Here is a 24,385-nt window from a genome sequence, read left to right on the forward strand (position 1 = left end):
AGTCAATTAAAACCTGTAGTATTAAGTACTCAGACATAAGACAAAGACTCCTCAGATTTTATGATTTAAAAATATGAATATATAAAACTTACTTCTTGTACTAGTAACAAACCACTGAAAAACAAATTAAGACCAACCTAGCTCCTCAGTTCACAAAATGATCATGGAGGTGTTTTTGAAAAAGGAGTCCACCATCATATGCTTTAAGTAATACCCACTGAGTATTAGGAGTTAATAAGTGTACACTTAAGCTCGGTGCAAATTTACTTTTATTAAGCCTTACAATGAATGTGGTGGAGTATCATTATCCATTGTGTGACAATTTATTGGCTGGCATCTGAATACAGTACTTCTTTTGAAAAATACACATGGGAACTGACAAGAGAAAAACTACTTAGTGATACACAAGAGCATAAAAAGAAAAAGATGATGACGTTAGTTAGCTTATCAAATTTTAAAATGATTAAAGATCCAAACAATAGTGCTGCTGTTACAGTGTACAACAATATGTTCTCTCATCCAGCCCTTACAATTTCCAGAAAAATAACTAAGATTATAGTTAGCAATTCAGCCAAAGGTTTGCTGAGTAATATGATTTTAAAGAACTACTTTGCAAATATAACCCAAGCAGTTTTTCCAACTCACAGTAAATGGGTCTTCAAAATATAACAAAGCAAGGTAGTCACTTTAAGTGAAGAATCATTTAACTTCAAAGTCATATAGGGCTCCAAATTATCTCTGCTGATTTAGACTTATGCCTATTTGAGTAAAGGATAAGAAAATGAACATCTTAAAATCTATAGCACATTTGTCTTGAGAAAGTAGATTGATTATCTGAGCAAAATGAACATTTCTTTACAGAATGCCTAAAATTCAGAAGGCCCTTAACAGGGCATTTTTGTTGAAACAGAGTAAAAACTTAAACATTAACTCCAGCCAATATCATCATACTATAGTGTAACATTTGACTTAAATTCATATAATTAGTTCACTAAGTATTTAACTTCTTCATTTGTGGTTTTAAAAACACAAATTTAAGGATTTTATTTTATTCAGACTACTTTCTGATGAAGGTCTTAAAAGAGTATTTGAGGTTACATTTATTAACCAATTCTTTCTACAATAAAATTTTGAGCTACTGATTTTTCAAAGCTACTATAGGCCTCTTCAGAGGAAGCAAATACAGAACTGTATCCAACTGAAGTAAGGCATTGCAGTTATCAAGACTGAGAGCTAGTTAGTTTGAAGTTATGTTTTTAGTGATGGAAAACACTAAAGAAATCCTTATTTTATGCTAGAGGTGCAAGATTCCAGTTCCCGTGTAAAGTGTTAGATGTGCCTTGCTCTAAGAACATGTAAGTCCCACCCTACACCCAAAAGAAGGGGTAACAGTAAATCACTTAAAATTCTAATTGCCATTTCCACTCTCATATGGAGTTCAACTAATGTACATTTACTACATTGGCAAAGATTTCTTCCTTAAAAAAGCAACTCATGCATATATAATTCTTATAGCACAAGGTTAGAGGCAAATGAACTCAATACTTGATATTTTTAGAATTATAGAATATAAATCACAAATTATTTTTATGTGTGGCAGCTCAAATAGTTCATCAAATTAAAATCTCTTCATCAAAAGGTTGGTATGTACCTATTAATCCATTTAAGTGGTGAAATTAATTTACCAATTAGTAAATATTTTAAAAAGTTAAACCTGAACTATTTAACCAAAAAGACTGTTATCATTTACTACTCTTCATTACAATTGAATGAGTAAAGATGAAGCTAAACCTGTCACTGTTGCAATGACGTTTTAAATAGCATTACATCAACACTGAGAATGTCAGCCCCCAAATCCAAGAAAGTGATCCAGCTCATTAAATTCACAGGTAAACTGAATTTTTCTCAAATCAATAAGGAACTTTTTATTCAGAACAATTTTAGTAAGACATTTGCAGGGCAAATATGTCATCATAAATTTTATTCTGAATAACAATAAAGTGCTGAATGATAATTACCTGAATAATTTTTAGTACTTTTCACTTAAAAGAGCCCTTTCTGTGGCATTAACTGGGGGGGGGAGGGGGGGAGGGAGGGAGAGAGAAGGGAGGGAAAGAAATAGGGAGAAAAAGAAAAAGGAAGGCAAAACTAACTCTCAATACAGGAACAGGAAGCACTGTAAGCTTTTGTGTTTAAGGTGACAAATAATCGAGACCAAAGTAATTCATGCAAGTTACCTTTAAAGTATACATAAGCTTGAAGAAAGAAAGAACACTGTTACTGACCTTTGATACTATGGTAGTAAACTGCATACTAAAATACTTTAATTATCCTAGATGCCTAGATCTGGCTTGGCAAGCATCATGCCACTGACATGCGTTAGCTCTTTTTGTAACTAAAAGTGATTTGCAGTTCAGTGACTGAGTATTTCAATATGACTTGTTAAGCTGTGTGATAAACTCTGAGATAAAATTTAAGCAAATTCCTTACACCTAGTCACACTATCAGCACAAGCAGGACAATGCTGGAGCAGTATGAAAGGTGGGTCACTTTACAGTCTTCCTTTTACTGTGTGATATATTAAGATGACAGACCTAAATTTCAACTGGGTTAATGAGTCAGAATAGATTTGTTTCCCAAATTTAGCACACAAAAATTTCTGTGGATTAGAGAAAGAATCTTGAGATGTGGAGGAAAAATAATAAAAACTTGAGCTCAGCTAACCTGTAGCTCTAAATATTGTCATGCTACAAGAGTATTTGCATAAAATGAACACTGTAACAAACTTAAGAGGACAGTGTTTTGAATTGAAGTTGACTAACTGCTGCATAGAAAACACACTAACATACAACAGTCAAGTTTAAGCCGGTGCATAGAGAAGATAAAGCACTTATGGTAACTGGAAATGGTAGTAACAAGTCCATAAGATTTGTAAGACCTAGCATGGATCTGCAAGAGGGAAAGACAATAGTAGGAATGGTTAGGGGAAGAAAAAAAGGAATTAGAAAAGCTTGGAGAAGAGAAGGCAAAAGCAAGGAAAAAAAAGATCTTCAATTGTATAAAATTCACAAGCCAGTAAAGTATAAAGATACCACTGAAAAAGTTAACTCTGTCCCAAACACCCAACAGCAAAAAACAAAAACAAAACAAAACAAAAAAAACACCCAGAATCATAAGCCTTTGGCAAACAATTTTAGAAATTTGGGTATGATATTACAGTTCTTAATAATTCACAAACAATATATTATATGGTATATTTATATTAAATACTGGGAAACCAATTCTGTAAGTTTGATGATTACGATGCATTAGCCAATGAGAGCACAATGATATCAAGCTAAATGAATGCTGGTGTTATCACAACAGTGCTCATTTATGAAACAACTGTTACCAACTCGTGCTTTAACAGTGCTAAAATTCAGTCAAATCATCATCTATGAAGTGAAACAAAGGTCTCCAGCTTTTCTGGGATATGCCCTTTATAATATATTCTATGATTCACGATGACACGGGCAGCAAGACACTGCAACGTTGTATGATTTATAGGCTGGATCAAATTTTTAGCTATTTCCTTCTCGTCCAGCAAGTCACTAGCAGTTTGTTTGTGCAAGTTTGTGGCATCAAAGTGTGCACCTGATTTAATAAGGAGATTCATTATGTCTGGATGGTTGTTCAGAGCAGCGATATGTAGGGGACTATTGTCATCAGAGTCTCTGACATTCACATCAGCACCACATTCTATCAATATCGCAGTAACTTGCAGAGATGGAAACTTGCAAACTGGGTACCGCCCTACACACGTAGTATTCTTGTCGACAGCGAGATGAAGAGGGCTGAAGTTATTCTTTCCTCTTGGATGCAACTTAAGAAACCTGTAGATAGTCTGCTTTTTGAAATGGTCCTGTTCTAGAGTACAAGGAACTTTTTCTAACAAGCAGATTAAATGCAAAATGATGGAAAGAGCCTTATTTAACTGTAATGGATCAGCTGGACACTGAGTTTGTTTGATAGCTCGCTCAATTTCAAGGACACTTTTGCACAGTATGCCCATAAGATCGTCAAACGTAACAGTAGTACCCAGCAGGCCTTTGGCCCTATCCTGTAGCATAAAGGAGAAAAGTTCTGCAAAAGACAATAAGCTGCTGGCAGTCATTGGACTTAAAGGGTCCAAATTATTCTGCTGCATATCCAAAGCATACTTCCACAGGTTGATGCATCGTTTGAAATTTCCAGAGTCTGCATAGACAGCTCCACGGTATCTAATATAGTAAGAGGTATCAGGATGAGAAGGACCAAGAATACGTTCTCTAATTAACAGCGCCTGCATTCTCATCTCATCTGGATCAGCAATAAGACCTTCTAGCTCTTCTGCACTATTTACCTCCTTGGCATAATCGTAAGCCATTATTAATGTCTGTGGTACTGGTTTACTAATTATATTAGTCCTATCACTGTACCTCATGTTCATTGCCTTTTTCCAATATTTCAAAGCCCCAAGTAGATCTCTCTTTTTGTCTACAAAGGTGGCTCCTAGAAGCTCTAGAGCATTGATACGTTCTGTCTTGCTGGTCTGTGCATGATGTGTCAAAAAATCCACAATGTTTGTGTGACCAGTCACACTTGCTGAGAGAAGGGGAGTCATGCCATAACCATCCTTTTCCATCTTGGCACAATACATAAGAAGCATCTTCATGATGTCCAAACTTCCAGATTCTGCACAATCATGCAATGCAGTATTACCTTAGAGAAGAAAAAGAAGAAAAGAATTACAATACTTTGAGGGACCAGGATATAATATAATACATATATGTAATTTAGAACCTAAAGAGAAGCAGGCCACTCTTAAGTATGACATATTTTGACTAGAAAGGAGAAAATAATTATCCTTAGCATTTAAAACTATCATCTAATATGTAGCAGGAGCTAAAGAAAATACTAAAATTACAGAAAAAGTAACATACCAAATTAGGTATAAAAAGCAAAGATACCTACAGACAAATTAATCCATGTCCTCTCAGTAGTCTTCATTAACATTACTAAAAACATATGAAATACAACCAGCTATTCATAAGTTTGCTGACTGTCTTTTTGGGCTTAACTTCCACATTTATGAAAGAAAACCATCTAAAACTGATTCAAACAATGGTCAGAAATTATTTTTTTTAAATGTCTGAATGTGAAATTCAGCTACAGTTTTTTCAGCCAAAATTCTTAAGTTATAAAATACTTCCCCCAGAAAGGTCTCCTAGGAAAATAAATCCACGGAAATCTAAAAATATGTGGGTGGCTTAATATGAACTTTAAAAAGAAGACATTTGAAGTGTCCTTTCATAATGGATTATTTCCCATTGTAATTTAAGTTTTCAACATTCTTGTTAGATGTACTGAATGTTCTAACACTGTCCTCTTCTTCCCACACAAAACTGACAACAGGCACTGGCACATTAGTAAGTCTGTACTAAACACACTAAGCATTATAAACATTAGGCATTTTACCTAGCAAATAGTGAACAGTTTTATTAATTATAAAAACAAATTATCATGCAGACCTTTGACATTTACATACAATGTTTGTAGAAAATTTAGACAGTGAATTGGCATGGCTGTAGAAAAGAGTTAAACACAGGCTGAGAATGGCTTCCATAGAAGACCTATTTGCAAGGCTGACCCTTGTCTGGCAGCTGAAAATTTACCTAGTGAATAGTTTGATAAACAGATTAAACCTTCCCTAAATGATAACAGCAGCCCACTGAGTCTAAACTGTAACAGCACTACAGTTTATGTTGAAATATAAACACTTGCTTTTTTAGGTATGCTAGGCAAAGTTCTCGTACTGGGCCTATCACGGGTTTCCCTGGGCAGAAACATCACATATATTTTTCATTTCAAGGGAAGAACGTGTTCTGACCATGAGGGAGAGGGCATAAAAACTCTTACCCTATCTATTACTTAGACTTCACCCCTGCTTTTTCCTCTTATTATCTGTTATAGAGTATCACGATACTAAATCTTAACCATGATTATTATGGTACAGTGAAGTACCTCCAAAAACCAGAGGCAGCTTTGAGTAACCCTTCATAGAATTTATATCTTTGAAGTGGCTTAAACTTGAATACTTCAAATAACAAATCTACTTTATAGCTAGAATTACACAAAAAAATGCAGGACTTTTAAATCTTTTCATAAGTTTACCTTGTTCCATCCTCCACAGTATCAACAGGAACTATATAATTACTCTGGTTGTGTTTTTTTCTGACCCAGAATGTCAAACAATGAAGTATCTGACAAAATGTTTTAACAATGTGTAAAGTAACCAAGCACAGACAACATCCATAATTTATCAGTTCATTTATCTGAAATAATTGCAACTAAACTATTATTTCAAGTATATTTACTCAGAAACATTTTGAACTGAAATTATTATTTTTTTTTCCAAGAAATAGGCAATGTAAGTCAAGAGAAATCTGAATAGAAAGGAAGAGTTGGATGGCATTCTCTATTCAGTGACAAAATCAAGAAGGCAGCAAAAGCCAGTTTTTAAATTACTAAATTTCGTTATTTCTGTAAAAACTAGAATATGTATATTTTGAATACACCCACATACAGAAAAAAATAAAGAAGGCTAAAAAAAAAAACTGCACTAAGAACTAGGAAAGTTGAAAAATGTATTTTAAAAACTTCTTTGACAAGATTTAGATATAACAGACAAAATCCAGAAGAAAGAAAACTGGACAAATTTTAGAACTTAGGGCAGCTTTCCCACAATGGCTTTCACCAATTCTAGAACGTACAGCTCAAAAACTCAGACCTTTTGTTTTTTCTTTGTTCTGTACACTGGAAACTAAACCTGAGGCCTGTTGGTATTGTACACTCCTACTACTGTGCTGTACCCACCAATACCAAAGTGAGAACATTTGTCAGCTTTGTATTACAGCTCTACAGGGCTGCACCACAGCAACTAAAAGTGAGCTACTAATAGATAAACCTGGCAAGCACAAGGTCCTGAGTTTGATTCCCAGTACCAGAAAAAAAAAAAAAAAAAAAAATCAGTATCGCTGTTACCAAAGGCTGAAACCAAATATAAACAATATTTAGAGGAATATATTATCACTATAGTTCAAAAAAATTTTATATTGACAGTGTGTAATAACATACCCAGTTTTTAAAAAAGAAGAAAATAATTTGAACAAAAGCCAAGAGAAATAAAAGCTGAAAGAAAAGCCCAAAGAGATTCAGATAATACTATTATCACAGATTTTCAAATAATGCTTAGTATATTCAATGAGTTTTTAATTGAGAACTCAACAAAAAATTAGAAACTACAAAAACAAATGGACATTCTAGTGCTGAAAAACCCAATGGGTGGTTTCAAAACTGGATTACTCACAGCTGAACAGAGATTTTGTGAACTATGACACAGATCAGATAAAAATAGAGACAAAGCATGGATGGAAAACAGGAGTCTATACCAGACAGAACAATGCCAAAGAGTTAGCATACTTAAATACAGAATTGTAGAGAAAAGAAAACGGAGGCAATAATATTTAGAGGTAAAGTCTGAACTGGGGATATAGTACAGCCTAGCACGTTTACTTAACACAAAACGAAAAACAGGCAATAAAGGCTGAGAAATTTTGAAGCTAATAAAAGATTATACGATAAAGTATACATTTTTCAAATACCAAAAGTATTAAATAGAAAACTGCACCGAGGCACACTGCAACAACAAAACTACTGAAAATTAAGGACAAAGAAAAAATTTAAAACCAAAAAATGAGGAAAGGAAGCAACTTGGAAAAGAATACACAGACAGCAATGTTCTCACCAGGGAGAACAAGTCAGGAAACACACAATGATACTTAGAAGCACCACAGAAAAATAAACGCCAGGTTAGAATTCTATACCTGTATTATGAATAAATGTGAAATAAAGACTACCTTAGGATAGAGAAAAAAAGATAAACTAAAATATTTATTAACATCTAAATGCCTCAAGCAGAAGGAACAGAAGCTACCTGGGAGCTAGGAGATGAGGGCATAAATATGTATCAGTAGATAAATCTAAATAAATACTCTCATGAAATACTATATATAAAATATTTAACAGCAATAGAATAAATGGAAAGTAATTGGAGTCAAATATTCTAAGATCTCTGAATTGTTCTAAGATTTGAACTTTTTGTTAAGTCTTTGGTAAGCTAAAGCAGTAATATCTAGAGTAATCACTAAAATAATAGTTCAAAGTATGTACATAAACAACTATATTCTAATAGAGGAAAACTGAAACAAAAAAAAATCCAAAAGAAAACAAAACATAAATAAAGGAACACAAAACAGGTAAAACAAGTAAGTCTCAGTAAACAAGGTAGATTAAAATCCAAATGTATAATGAATTACATTAAATGCAAGTGACTATATGTTCCCATTAAATGATAAAAGTTGACTAAAAATACCAAGTTGGAAAAAACATTCTGCATACAAGGTAAATCTTAAAAAGGACAGAGAAATACTGAAAGTGAAAAGATAAACATATACACAATAAAAAAACTAACCAAAAGAAAGATGTCTAATATTAAAATAGAAAAGGAGGCAACTTGGAAAAGAATACAAGAACAGCAATATTCTCACCAAGGAGAACAAGTCAGGAAACACACAATGATACTTAGATGCACCACAGGAAAATAATAGCCAAGTCAGAATTCTGTACCTATATTATGAATACATTTTAAAGTAAAATGCATAGAGATAAGAAAAAATTATAATAAAATAAAAAGCACAAAGATACAATGATACTAAATTTATCATCTAGCAGTATAAACTTGGAATTATATACAGCAAATATGACAGAACTACAAGGAAAATCAGACACATTCTATAAACAGTACAACTGATTACACTGTTCTCAGATAGGTAAACTTAGAAAACATACTTTAACTGACATATATTAAGAACTCAACTACAAAAAATCTTTTTCCCTCCAACAATACATAGAATATAAACAAACAGTAAGTACGTAGGCCATTAAATCAATTTCAAAAGATGTCAAGAGTGTAATGAAGTTAAATATAAAAAAGTAACTAGAAAATACACTAATAATTTATAGATCAAAGAATGCTCAATGTAAATCAACTGGATGAAAATAAAACCACTAACTTTGAAATACAGTCAAAACTGCTTAGAGGGTAATATGTATTTTTAAATGTACATATTCAAAAAGGAAAAAGGGTTATTAAAATAACTAGGTTCCATTTCAAGAAGTTATGAAAATAGTAAACTCCAGAAAAAAGTAGAAGAAATTAATAAAATGGAGCTATTATCAAAAGATGTAAACACATTACCATTTTTTCTTTCAAACTGTATTTACTATCTGTTGCTCTTCTTAATCTATTTATAATTATGTAAGGTACAAACAAAGCAGAAAAATGAGTGATAAAACAAATTCATGTCTACCAAATGTCACTTCAGTGTACTGATCACTTCTGAAGTTATATTTTTTAAAAATATCAGTCATACTGAACTCCAGAGAGTTGTCTAATAAAAGCCAAGCCTCAAAATAAAACGTCAACCAATCACATCTCTCTCCAACTCAGAGCTTTCATGCCTTCTCTAAGGAAACAGCTGAAAATATTTATGATGGCTTTCAAGTCTGTATAACACTGACTCTCAAGAAAATTTGTATGAGGGTAACAAGAAAAAAATCTTTAATTTTAGAAAAGAATTCCACTGAGTTCCTCTATAACTTTCTGCTGTTGCTTATTTACTATCGACGCTATTAATTCGTACATTTGAGCTGAGCTAGTAGAAAAGAATTCTACTCAGAGATTCTTTATGACTTTCTGCTGTTGCTTATTTACTATCAACACTATTAATTCATACATTTGAGCCGAGCTACTGTCCTCTGCACTTTTTGTGGGTGGGCACTGGGTTTCCTCCATATGTTTCTGCATTTGATTCTTTACTGCAGATGTTATTAACTCAGGAATTTCTTTTTTTATTTCCAATCTGAGTTCCTCTATACCTTTCTGCAGCTGTTTATTTCAGAAGCCGTTGATTCACTGCTTTCAGCTGTGTGATTCCCAATTTGTTCTGTGTTAGTGTCCTCTGCACTTGTTACGGGTGGGCTTGGGGTCTGAGACTGCATTTTGTTCCTTCTCATCATTTTGTGTAGCACTGTCTTCTGACCTTTGTTGTAGATCTTTGTTGTAGTTATAACCTTAGCACCTACTGAAGTTCAGTTGCAGATCTACAAAGCTTGGATTTATCCAGCTGTGCCTGTCTTGGGTCTGGCTGCTGTGCTCAGCTCTTTCCTGTTGCTACCCTTGGGGTTGAACCTGTTGTGCCCCCCTGGCAAGATGCTCTGCTCCTGGACTAGCAGGGTGGTTCTGTCCCCTATACTCTCTGCAGGGATTGCAGCTGCAGGGCTTCAACCAGGCCTGTATGCCAGGCCTGAGCTGAGTCTGGAGGGGACAAGGTACAGTAGTGGGAAGAGGCAGCTCTCCCACACACTCACTGGGCCTGGGCTAGGACTGGATCTGGGGGTTCCCGGAACATGGCAAAAATTCCTACTCGGCGGGCGGGGTGGGGGGGTACTACAGAGTCAGGGGGGCGTCCCCAGGGGGTGGAAGAGGGTCTCACCCACGCTGCGCCTGGGCTGCGACCAGTAGGTCCCGCCGGCGCAGGGTAGCTGCAAAATCTTTAATTTAAGAAAACATGTTATGTGATGTAAACCTTAATCTTGGCTATCAAGGATACACATACAATATGTTGTGGATTCTAAAAGATTTCCTTACCTTACTTCTCCAGCCTAATTTCTCATTATCTCCAGTATAAATGACACTGTGAATCTAACTCACCTAAAGTGTAGTAAAAGCCTTATTTTAAGTTTTGTATTCCATTAGGTTTCTGTCTTAATCACTGAACTCTGCCAAGAAGAAGGAAAGTATCCAAAGGCAATGTTAAATTAATGGATATGACTGTCTTCAAACCAAACTTTATTTACAGACTCCGAAATTTGATTTGTGATTTTCATGTATTATGACATAGTTTGCATTTGGTTTTCTTTTAAGCCATTCAAAAAAATGTAAAAATAATTTCTTAGGTCTCAGATACTAAACATGAACAGGCCAGATCTCAATCCAGGGCCAGCACCTGCTCAAAAAGATATTACCACCAACATAAAGAATATTCTGCTTACGCCTCACTTTACTCCATGCTAAGTATTTCTCCTAGCACTAGTTCATTTCTTTCTATGTTCATTTTTTTCTATGCTTCTGCTCTTTACTTTCTTTATTTCTTGTCTTCACAGCTTCACTAGGAATTTCAGGTAGTCCAAGAGGCCACTTTGATTATACTATATCAATTTGACAGTGAAAATGACTGGTGAATAATTTTAGCTTATCCTGATACTCAATATTAATAGATACTATTATAGTATTATATACCTTATCACATTATCACTGCTCCACAAATAGGTTTTCTATCTAAGCTGCCTATTCTTCAAATGTACAGAGCCTGTATTTATTTATGTTTCTTTTATTAGTACACGTTTATGGTACATTAGGAATACATCTATGGTGGGTAGCTGGTACGTGGACATAACACATTCTCATTCTCATCTCCTTCCCCTCCCTCTCCACCAACTAGTGCACTGCTAAAGCTAAGGTACATTCTAATTTTTTAATAATTGATATCATAAAAAATGATTCAAATTTAGTTTCTGAGTAAAAAAAAAAAAAAAACAGATCAAAAAGTAAGATAAAAAGGAGGGGGTCTTCTTAATTACTCTAACATAAGTATACTACTACTACTATATTTTCCACTGTCAATGTCCTAGAAAGCCCTAAAAGACAAGGTTTTGAGTCCAGCTTTGAGCATTATTTAATATTTAGAAAAGAGTTTTTAAAAGGTATAATTTTAAAGAAAATGTAATTTTTGTGTGTTTCCCCAAGTCTCTTTTTGAGATAAGGTCAGGGCTATGTACGTCAGATTAGTCTTGAACTGATTATGTAGCCCAGGCTAGCCTGAAATTTGGTGTGATCCTGTGTCAGCCTCTCAAGTGCTGGGATTCCAGGAATGCCCCATGGTGCTCAGCCTCTTAGTCTTGTTACGTATTGTATTTTGCTTATTCTACTGAGCCATCTCCCTAGCCCCCTATATTTTGAAAAAGTTTAAGCATTTTTTTGGGGGGGGGCTGACTCAGACTGCCTTAAGGGTGGATCTGGTAAGGCATGTGAAGCTCTAGCTCGCTCAAATCTCATCTCTCGAACTGAGGTATCCTGTGCCTGACTGCGTTTGCATAAGCAGGCACTTAAATAATTGAGATAACTGGCAGGCTGCCTGACAAAGTTTAAATCAGTACATATTGAAGTTTTTCTTGCTTTTCATCTACATCTTAGGCCTTTTATCATCTTAAAGTCTGCATAGCCACTATAAACTACATAGATAGTATGTACTTATTAATGGTTTTATAGTTAAAATTAAAGGCATACGCCATGATTTATATAAATGCTTTCTAGAGGGTGGAGATTTTCATTACTTTAGAATCTTACTGTTACAATTAGTGCCTTAAAAAAATGACAGATCAATGAGGTCTAGGATGGGGTTAACTATAAAAGGGCATGAGGGAAGTTTCTTTTATTGTCAAAACTCACAGAACTAAATATTATAGACTCTATTACATGTAAATTATACCTCGATAAGCAAGTGTCAAAAAAATAATGCCTAGCTAAAACAATCACAAATAGCTTCATACACATCTTCAATTCACTTAAAAAGGGATAAACTTTTTAAGGTTTCAGTTTCACAGTATTCTTCCTAGCACTGAAATTTTTTAATTTTATAATTTCTGCATCTGGGTAAAAAGAACGTTTTTTTCTGTCAATTCACAAACTTTTTTGGGGGTGGGGGATAGGTTGTTGAGACAAGGTCTCACCATGTAGTCCAGGCTAGCTTTGAATTCACCCAGATCCTCTTCTGCTTCTGCTGACTCAGCTTCCTGAGTGCTAGGGTTACAGGCATGTGCCACCTTGCTCAGCAATAAGTTTTTTAAAAAATGATATCTGTATTTATATTTTAGTTTCTGGGATTAGTATTACTTTCTATATATAAATACTTTACAACAATAGGCATTGTTGTACTTACCATAAACATTTTAGTCTATCAGTTGTTTGAAGTGTTAGATATGCTATACATTAGATATAATTTATGAAGTTATTGCAACACCTAAATTTAAAAACTGACTTACTATGTTTCTGTAACTGTTAAATTACATGCCAAAGCACAACAAAATCATGCTTAACTTTTGACAAGCAATATCACTGAATAAAACATTTTGTGCATAACAAAATTTCTGAATTCTTACTAATTCAGCTCAAGAATTTCCCCTGGGTTTTGCATCTCTTAAAATGTCCATAACACAATGGTTGTACTTTCAAAAGATTTTTTCAGTTACCTCTTTTTGTCTTCTTTTTGTTATTTTCAAAGTGAGAAATATAAAAATACAGCATTCAAAAATAAAAACTATCAGATATGCCATATGAAATTAAAGGATATTTAGCTTTGGAATTTAGTGAATCAACTTCAACAAAAGAAAAAAAAATTTTTTTTGGTGGTACTGGGGATCTAATTTGGGACCTTGGGCCTGCCAGGCTGTCGCTTATGCCACTAAGCTATAACCCCAGCCCAAATACATTAACATTCAACCACATAACAAAAAAACAGTGCTAAGAAATTTGGAAGAATGATAAATAGACACATTCTTTGAGATGCTTGTGGGATAGCCACTATGGAAAGCAATGCTGTGGGAAGGATGCTATGGAAAGTGATCATACATTAAACTCAAGTGATACCTCATTGATTTTAACTTGCTACATCACCAGTCCTTTTTATTTTTTTGGGAGACTCATCTTTACTCAGTCTTCTGAAGTGCTGGGATTATAGATATGAGCCATCATACCTGGCTCATATCTATCATTATTTTTGAATAATAGGCATAAGAATTCTTTTTTCTTTTTTTGAGACAGGGTCTTATTATGCAGTTTAGGCTGGTACTGAAATCACTATGTAGCTAAGGCTAGCTCTGAACTCATGGTGAGGCTCTTGCCTCAGCTTCTTGAATGCTAGATTACAAGTATGTGCCATGACAAGCAGTCAAAATACAAATTCTTGATCAACTTTGGAAATCAAAGTGCATGGGGTCAATATGTTTCTCAATATAACTGCAAAACATCAGAATTTTGAGTATGAAATAGCCTGAGGTTTAAGGATTCTACATCCTAACCAGATGTCTCAGTGAATAATAAGGGTAATGATTATTACACCACCTAAAACATAAAAAACTCCATATAGCATTTATAAATATTGCACCTTGAGTATGTTTACTAAAACTCTCACCAGGATCAGGATTTAAGTCAGTTTCTAAATTAACCACCAAAGTAGCAGAATTAATTGATCATTTCAATAAACCAAAAATGTATTCATAAGGACTTTAAAATATTTAACAAACACAGTCTATAATGGCCTAAATTGTTTTTCTAGCAATATATAACTTAACAGATTTTGTTGTTTGTAAAAACATCACATGGTTTAAACTTGTGTTTATGTGTGGTCAAAATAGTGTTTCTTGAACTTTAATACACAAAATCACCATAGTAAAATGCCTATTCTGACTACACTTATCTGGGATAATTCCAAGTGATCTCATGCCAATTCCATAAGTAGAAAGAAAACAGGATACATCCTATTTTTTTGTATACTGTACAGCCATAATGCCTAATAGCTATATCAATTCATGTAAGTTCAATGTCACATCCCTATTACACTATGCAGAAATCAAATTTCACCCCTCCTATTGACTCTAAATTTAAACCTATGCTAAAGCAGGTGAATATAGTGTATACAGTTACACAATTCTACCCCAAGAAAAAGTTCTTATGTAGTAAATGGTATCAGTAAACCCTACTTTATACTTAACAACTGTTTAAAAGTCAACATTGTAAGTGAACCACAGTCAAAATTTCTTAAAAAAAAAATCATTCTGGAAAAGAAAAATCCAAATTCCTATAAAAAAGTGAAAAAATTCACAGAAAAGGAGACAAATGATTATAAATCATGTATCTGATAAAGGACTTGTATTGTAAAAACAATAAATGTTCCATTGGAGAAATATGAATCAAAATCACAATCATATAACACTTCATACTTTTTTTTTTAAATGTATTTAGTACAGGGTCTACAGGGTCTTACTACCCAAGTCAGACTCAAATTGATCCTCCTGTTTTCAGCCTCCCAAGTGTTGGGATTACAGGCCTGTGCCACCGCAGTCTCATTCACTCTCTCAGCGTGCCTCAGGGGCAGGGCCGGACAGCTGAACCCCAGGTCACTGCAACTGCCTAAGTCGTTGCTTTAGTCCCTGAGCTATCTGGTCAGCCCCACCTCATACTTTCTAAGATGGTACATTTTAAAAGGAGGGTAATAACAAGTGGAGAAACTGGGATCCTCCTACATTGCTGACAGGAATATAAACTGTATAGCTGCTTTGAAAAACAATTTAGCTTCCTCAAAAAGTTAAACAGCTAACCACATGGCTTAATTCATCATAGGCATATGCCTGAGAGAAATGAGAGCATACATACAGAGAATTTGTATATAATTATCTATAACAGCATTACTCATACAATCTAAAGTAAAAATAATCAAATGTCAGCAACTGCTGAATGGATAAAAGTGGTATCTACAGTGAATTATTCAGCAATAAAAGTATATGCCACAAAATGAAAGGACATTGAAAACTACGCCAAGTCAAAGAAGTTACAAAAGACCACATATTAAGTCCGCATGTCAAGATCAGTGAGTCTATAAACAGACAGGAGATAAGTGGTTGTTTAGTACAAATGCCAAGGAAGGAGGGAGATGTAACTGTTAATGGACATGGGTTTTTTTGGGGGGTGGGATAATTACAAAAGTTGTGGTGATACTGAGTTGTACACGTTAAATGAGTAGTTTGTGTTTGCTTTAATCTCAATAAAGCTGCTCAAAAACCCAATTAAAATCAAAATACCTGTGTTTCTGATAAAAGTATATTTTTTACTAATAGAAGCAGCAATTAGAAAGTCTTATAATTTAATAATTTGTCTGGAAATGCAAAGAAATTTTCATCTATCCTCTTTAGCCTAATGCTTGCCACTAACCTACTCTTCTTCAATTTTGTAGATGGGCTGAACTAAGTCTAGAAGAGATTCACTAGCAAAGATAGGGGCTGTGATAATAGTACAACTTCAAAACAAAGCTGAAAACAGTTTATTTCTGACATAATTAATTTATAAGCATTGAGGGAGGTAAGAATAGAAATAGCTTAGGCTACCAAAGGAGTAGGTAGCTTTCTCTGCTCTGAATGTTTCCCTTCTCCATGTGTATTACAGGAGATACTCAAGTACAAGGGTTTTTAAAAAGGAACTTAAAAGAATTAAAAGCAAATTTTGCCAAGATTATGTGCCCTCCCTTCATTAATCTTTTTAAATGAGGCATTGATATATAAAAATATAGAAATTTGCAGTCCCTGAGCACATACTACAGTTAAATGCTAAAAAATAATTGCATCCAGAGGTAAGATACAAGATGTGGAATTGCTTCTAAAATGGGTCTTGATTTAAGTAGAATTTCAAGGCTTATAAGGAAAGCTAAGTAATAAGAACACTTACTAATACCCCTTAAAAAAAAAAAAAAGGCAAAAAAGGTTCATCTAAAGACTAAAAACATATCAGACTTCACTAGAATTCCCTTCCTAGCTGTTCTAGTTTTCAGGTTCCCTATTTTATCAAATTTCTTCCTAAACAAGACATAAAGAAGAAATAAAAATGTCAGACTTATACCCATGTGACTTTGTCTGTACCCTCTACCTTTCCACCTCCATCTTCCATCCATAGATAAGTCTTAAGAACATAAATTTCTCGGGGCTGGTGAGATGGCTCAGTGGTCTAAAGCACCTACTTGGAGCAAGCTAAGCTAAGCAAAACACAGAGACCACGGTTCAATCCCCCAGCACCACATGCCAGCCAGCCCCGCCCCCTGGTGGGCTGAACTGGCCACACACACACTAAATAAATAAATAAATATTAAAAAAAAGAACATAAATTTCTACAATACAAGGGCTTCCTGAATTGTTTTAAGCAAACATACTTAATTCATTAAATTTTAATAAACACAAATTCAAGAAAGGGAGCATACATACCTAAAGGTCGGTAAGTAAAACAATTCTCTTAGTTGCTGCCGCTAACAATTTAGAAATGCCAGTAGCTATTCCAGGATTATTAATCCTCACTAATCTAGCTCAATTCTGTGAGAAGTCACAGCTTGAAACCCAGTCTTCAGGGAAAAAAATACTACAGGAGTATCTTCTACTGAACTCAATTCATACATTATCTGCAACTTGGTTTATTTAGTTAGCTTGCTGAGTATCTCTGAGAATGGAAAAATGTGCCAAGAGACACAAGAGGGCAAGGAAGTAACATAGAACAATTTAAAGATTTGAGATTAAAATGTTAATAAATTCAATTTATTTCAACAGTACTCATTGTTAAATTATTTAAACATTAAATCAAATAAGTAAATTATTTAAACATTAAAATAAAAACATGTCAGAGAGTACAATGAAATTTTAAGTCCCTTTCTTCCCTATCTTACTTTTCCCTACAAATAGATATGATGAAATTACCAATAGTGGAGAACTCTCAAAGTAAAAAATAAACAGGGAATTGTTGCTTTCAGCACTCTCAGATATTAGTGCATTCACAATAATCATTATCTTAGTATGTTATCTCAATATATGGGAGATTTCATTTGAGATTTTTGCTAAAAATGATGGCAGAAGCCCTCAATCGCAGCATTCAGGAGGATCGCTGCAAGGCTATGTATCGGGTTCAAGGCCACCTTGACTACACAGTCACGCCCTGTCTTAAAAAAAAGAAACAGAAAAGGACATTTGTATACTTCTAGTGGGGGAAAATAAAAATTTTATACCTTAAAACGCCTGTACTATTATTGCTTTGAGCTACCCTCAGAGAACAAATGGAGAGGAGACAGGAAATTTTTTTTTAAACTGTGACAAGCATGAAAAATTATTGAACAAAAATCATGAACACTAAGTAGTTCAGTGTTTTCGCTCCACTTATGCATGTTAATAAATTTCCACAGAAAAAAGGCAAAAACAAAAACCCCACTCAAATTATCTCAAATCTTAATGCTAACCAACCTGTCACATACCTACATAGATTTCTTCTTTTCGAACACCTACCACATTTTCTACCTGTATTACTAATTTTTAACAATTACTACCTTTGTTACTTTAAGTTGTCATGGATCTATTTACCTCACTACAGAAAGTACTACAGAGCAAGATACTTGCCATAAAGGCAACTGGTTCATTCAACAAGATCACTTACAACTGCCCACTATGGACCTGACATTTTATTCCGAATGCCTAGGCTAAAAACACCAGATCTCTAGTGTCAAAGAGCCAGTTCGGTAGAATACAGTTAGATGAGCTTCTCTAAATAAATACATATATCTCAGTTACTCATCTGCTGAAAATCTTTTGTTAGCTTTCTACCACATGACAAATAAAATTAAACTTCTTCACCTAGAACTCAAAATAAATCCCTTTTGGTCCACAAATGACTACTTCCCAGTTTCTATGACTACTTCCAAGCATTATTTCTCAGTGTTCCTTTATGCTATTTCCAAAGCCTGGAAAACTCTTATTAAAATTCAGATTCCACCAAGTCTTTTCAAGGCTAACTTTACATTTTCTTCATGAAGCATTTCTAGTCAGTACATTCTTCTACACTTGTTTATATCATTCCTTGTTAGATCCTATATGCCATAGCCTTGAAAAAGTTCAACACAATTCCTTGCCTAAACAAAATGCTACATATCCTATTACCTATTTGTCTTGATGGTTACACCTACTCATTTCTGATTTGAGGTCTTCAAATGTCTCAAAAAATAGTTATTCTGAATGCGAAACTACAGATGTTTTCTGAATGTCTCAAAGATTTCCTCCCTTCTTAAAATGCTATAGGAAAAGAAGGAATACACTGTCCCCTCAAGTAATAAACTGTTAGGGATAACCTATTTCTAAATATCTACTGGAAAACAGCACTACTGTTTCATGTAGCATATTGTAATTTAAGTAGTTACTTTCAACCTGTCTCTGATCAAACCTCAAGAGAAGGGATATCATGTCTTACCTATCTTTGTATATCCTAAGTTTAACAGCCCAACACACTGAGGGACTCAAGAAATGTTCTCCCAAAGGAAGTATAAATGCCATCTTTGGGTTAAAACATGTTCAAAATGCCAAGAGCTTGTTAAAAAGTAATGGAAAGAAGTTAAGTAATATATTCAAATGTTAAACTGCCTGTTAAAAAGTAATGTAAAATAGAAGTTTTGTGCTTTTTTTTCTTTTTGAGGGAATTTTAAGACTGGAAATTCAATTTAAAGCCTTTAGACTGAGGTATACCTCCAACCCTTTTCTAGTTATTTTGAGTCAGGGTCCTCCTAAAAGTGCTGATATTCCAGGCTGGACCTGAAACTGGCAATTCTCCTGCTTCAGCCTACCAGAATACTGGTATGATAGGCATGTGTTGCCATAGCTGGCTTCATGCATTTTATATTTAAGCACTCAAGTGCAGCTTACAATGTAGTTTTCAGAACTATTTCTAACGAAACTCTTTTATCAAGTGTCCTAAGAAATTGAGCTGGAGATAAGAGGTGGGTCAGTGGCACCCTAATAGATAGCAGGCTCTAGGTTTGAGTGCCATGCCACAGTGCATGTGGAGGGGGGCAGGGAGGACTGACAGGACGACGACACAGGACAGGGTCAGGGAAAGGGACAGAGGGTCAGAGACAGAGAGACAGGGGAGAGAGAAAGAAAGAGAGAGCCAGACAGACAGACAGAGTTTAATCTATTTTATCCTTAGTTTTGTCATATTTTTTACTTCTTGGATGGGGCTAAAAACTGTGAGAGAAATTCTTCCCTGGTATACTACCTGCTATTTCTCCAGTGTCTCTGCCTAGTTTCAAGTGGTTCCTGTTTTTCAAACATTCACTGTGGCTCCACCACCAAAAGACAACTACCAAGGAATGAGTTGCACAATCAGCACTGAGGACATAAACATATTTGAGTCTGCCTCCAACATTTGTAAGGAAACACTGTTAAGATTAAACATCACTATGAAAAGATAAAAGTACTGCTCAAGAAATAACACAATCTCTATATGTGTACTTATATGAAATTCAGGCTATCTGAAAATTAGAAACCATCTTCTCACATTATACTATATACACATTATACTATATATACTATACTGTTTTTTAATAAGGTCATGCATATTAGATACTGATACTAAGGGAAAATTATTTAGAATTAGTGTACTATTTAACAAAAAGGGAGCACATACCACAGACCCTCACATAAAAGGCCATAAATGATCTTGGTGATACAAGAAACCATTCTTATTAAATAGCTCAAAAGAGGGCTGGAAGATAGCTCAGTGGAGTAAGTGCTTGCCTGGCAAGCACAAGGTCCTGAGTTTGATCATTGGTACAAAAAAAAAAAAAAAATTAAATAGCTCAAAGGCAATCAAACATTACTCACAATTCATTAGGGGAATATGCTTACAAAAATGAGTTATTCATACTTTAATTTTACACAATGCATCTCCAGAAGCATATAAAGTTGCTTTGAAAAATCTAAGCAAAATAGTACCAATATTCATCATTCCAATGATATAAGACCAAAACATCTCACTTTGACTTAAATTTTATCAGTACTCTGAATAAGAACCCCCAAGAAATGCAACAAGCCTAAATAAGGAGCCTTTATCTCTATTTCTATCAACACAGTTAAACAGTTATTTGGGCTCTTTAAGAATTCTTCAAAAGAATGGTTTCTTTTTTAAAAAAGAAAAGGGATGGTGGTTTCTGTCCCTACCTCTAAAGATAATAACAAGCACAAATAAAAAACATGAAAATGAATGTTTACAGAAAACAATTTTTGTCATACTGAAAAAACAGAAACAATGTAAAACTCATTAAAAAAGTATAGTTACTGAAACTAAAGAATCAGAATTACTGAATTAAAGATAACAAATATATCTAAAAAGGTATGTTATAGTACAGCATGAAAAATAAAAACTAAATGCAAAATTCAGAAACATCTTTAGCAGGCTTATCTCTGCTGAGATTTTGTGAAATTTGTATTATAGTTGTAAAAAACATTGGAAAATTTTCTTAAAAAATCCAGAAAATTGGGTCATTTTTATAATAAACCCTTTAAAAAAAATCTTCAATAAATACATTCAGTTAAATACGTTCAGCCCCGTAAGTGTGTGGCTTATCATCTCTGAAAGACAAATCCAAGAGAACTGGATTAGCAAACCAAACACTATCACAAATCACTTTGATTCAGCAACACCAAGTTACAGCTACTTTCACCCAAGTGTGCAAAGACATATTTTTGTTAAAGAAGGTTCAAAGCAGCATTGTTCACATTAGCACAGTATGTCCTGTAATCCCAGCAGAGGCTGAGGTAGAAGGATCACTGTGGAGTTCCAGATCAGCCTAAGCTACAGAAGCAAATTCCATCATGAGACCCTACCTCAAAAAAAGAAAAACAAAAAAACCCACCAGTAAATAAATAAGTAAGCACAGTACAGAATGTGACCTAAAACAAGATAAATTATGTACATCCATGAAATGAAATACTTCATAGCCATGAAACAAGAATGCAATATGTTAAAATGACATCCAAGATAAATTATGGTTAACAAAATGAAGACAGAAGAGCAGGTGAGGGGGAAAACAGGATACAGGGCAGCACAGACAAGTCTGGGGTTTTTTTTTTTTTTTTGTATAGACTAGCTCTAGAAAGACAAAAACTTTGTGTGGTGCCCAGGTTAGAGGTCTAGAAATCAGGGGTAACAAGACATTTCTCACTGTAAATACTATAAACCAACTTACATTGCTTATCTGAGCATATTTTAACATGTACGTATACTCCTTTTAACTTGTAATAATAGTTTTTGACAATTAGGAAGTCAATCACTTTGTTGTTCAAGATAGTTAAGAAAAACAAAGTTTTTAAGTGTTAAAATTATGCTATGAATACAATTGCTTTTAAAAGTTAAAGACTCTAGGGCTAGGGGGATAGCTCAGCAAAATAAGCTTTTGCCTGGCAAGTGCAAGGTCCTGAGTTCAATCCCCAGTTCCCCAAAAAATAAAGTTTAAAGACTCTAAACTATCATTTGCTGCTTCAGTCTATTACAAGCAGTGAAAATTACACAGGACTGTGAACCTAAACTCTTCTTAGGAACAAAGGTCTTTACATTGTTGCTAGCCAACAAATCCACATTTGCTTAACCTAGTCCTTGTTTTGTTCCATTACCAGAGTGGTTTAAACAAACAAACAAAAACCTGTTTTCTTTCTTGCTACACAATTTTTACAGTAGCTACATAAGAGGACTTTCTACTGACTACAAGTAAAATGGAATCCGTGAACAGACACCCTTCTTTTCCACTGATATTAAGGCCTTCAGGTCAGTTTGGCTTATCCTATCCTCACATAGTAACAAATGACACGCATAAGGAGAAACAAACAACATGATGACTCACTAAATATAGTAGCTGCTACTCTTAGATTATTCTAAAAAAAAAAAAAAGCTCAATAAAAATGTATTATATTTCCACCTACATTAAAGCATAAGCTGAAACGCTCAAGTCAACTACCACTAATTTGCTCTGTAACTACAGGAGAACCAATTCAGAGAAAATGCTGGTTAATATACTGACACATCTTTTCCCACTCAATGTACTATCAAATATTAAAGAAACATTTAACAAGATTACACAATGAGATACCAAATCAAAACAGGTCTATCAATACTAATAATGTATCAAACTTAAGCGGTAGACACGTACAAAATGAAAACAAATATACTAAACTCACCTTTAACACTTTTTCTGTTAACATCTGCTCCCTTTTCAAGTAAATACTGGGCAATCTCTTTATGTCCTTTGTAACATGAAATCATCAAGCATGTATGTCCGTGCCGGTTTGATACCTCCAAATCAGCTTTGTGTTCTACAAGGTACTTTACAATTTCCAAATGACCATCGAAACACGCTGCCCGGAGAGGAGTTGAATTGGTCAAAGTGGTGTTGTTGACAGATGCCCCATGATTTAACAAAGACTGGACCACATTCAGATGTCCTGCGGCAGAAGCAGCCCATAGAGGGGGGGCCCCTTCAATAGTTTCGCCATCAAAATTGACTGAGCCCCCAACTTCTATGGAGGCACTGCACTGCTCTAGGAGAAATTCCACCATGTCGAGATGTCCATACCTGGCAGCCATCAAAAGTGGCGTAGCCCCGTTTGTTTTTTCAGAAATCAAGGAGGAAACCTCCTCTTTGGATTTGCTTGCCAACAACTTCGTAAGAAGCCGGAGTTTGCCATCCCGCGCTGCATTAAACACTGCTGTCTTTAGATCCATTTATGTCCAGATGAGTGGCTGTGTTTTATTTATCCTTCAAAGCAAAGCTCCAGCTTAACTGTCGATGCAGGCAAGTCACTGGATCCCAGAACGGAGATAAAACCACGTAGATATGCTCTTTCCTACTGACTTCCAACAAGAGCACCAAACTATAAAGAAAAAAGTGGCAGTTTGAATTTTCCATAGGTTACCGCAAAAACACTACTCTGCTTTCCTTAATTTCTAATTCTGTGGGAAAATGCAAAAAGGAAAAAAGCCTTACGTTAGGAACTACTCTTCTCCCCCCACCCCCCGCCAAAGTGGGAAAGGGTTCACACCAATCCCAGGTGTCTTGTGGGCGGCAGTCTCTCTTCCGTGTGCGGAAAATTTAAACTCTACAGGCATCTGGTTTTCTGTCTCCAGCTCTCCCCTGCCTAGCTTTGTTCTACTTCTGTTCCGCACACGCCCAGGGAGAGTTCCCCCGAAGCGGCAGAGCGGCGACGGGTTCCAGAGGGCTGCTCTTTCCGGCGTCCGCAGGGCAGCGCCGGCCAAGGGCGCAAAGCTGGGAAGGCCTCACCGCAGCCAGCAAGGTCTCCACAAGGAAAAAAGTCGGACGCACCACTCCTTGGCCACATAAGGCCAAAATCCTTACTGGTGAGCTGTCCATTCCTCTAAAACTCCTCGAGGCTCTCAGGAAATCCGGCCGCTTTTTAGTCGCTAACTTCGCCCGCCCCATTGTGGTTCCCCCACGAACCCGCCGCAGCCCTCGCCTCCACCTTTTCCACACTCGCGGCCCGCGGGACCCGCGGTTCCCCCGGCTCGAGCCCGCAGGCCGGCCGGCCGCCTCCCGCCCGGGCCCCC

General features: G+C 35.3%; 1 protein-coding gene across 2 annotated transcripts in view; it reads right to left on the reverse strand.

The window, feature by feature from the left end:
- Nucleotides 1-252: 252 nt before the first annotated feature.
- Fem1c (fem-1 homolog C) overlaps nt 253-24,385 on the reverse strand; it is a 24,539-nt gene continuing 406 nt past the window's right edge. Inside the window, exons 1-3 of one of the 2 annotated variants that reach the window (XM_023700557.1) lie at nt 24,177-24,265; nt 23,002-23,694; nt 253-4,740 (exon numbers count right to left, since the gene is read on the reverse strand). In XM_023700557.1, coding sequence (XP_023556325.1) covers nt 3,431-4,740; nt 23,002-23,545 — 1,854 coding nt within the window. In that variant the 5' untranslated portion in view covers nt 23,546-23,694; nt 24,177-24,265 and the 3' untranslated portion in view covers nt 253-3,430. Of the gene's footprint in view, nt 4,741-23,001; nt 23,695-24,176; nt 24,266-24,385 lie in introns of those variants that run through there. The other variant, XM_004640590.3, reaches the window with a different exon arrangement.

The sequence above is a fragment of the Octodon degus genome, unplaced genomic scaffold (assembly GCF_000260255.1).
Source record: "Octodon degus isolate 3935 unplaced genomic scaffold, OctDeg1.0 scaffold00124, whole genome shotgun sequence".
In the NCBI taxonomy this organism is placed as follows: domain Eukaryota; kingdom Metazoa; phylum Chordata; class Mammalia; order Rodentia; family Octodontidae; genus Octodon; species Octodon degus.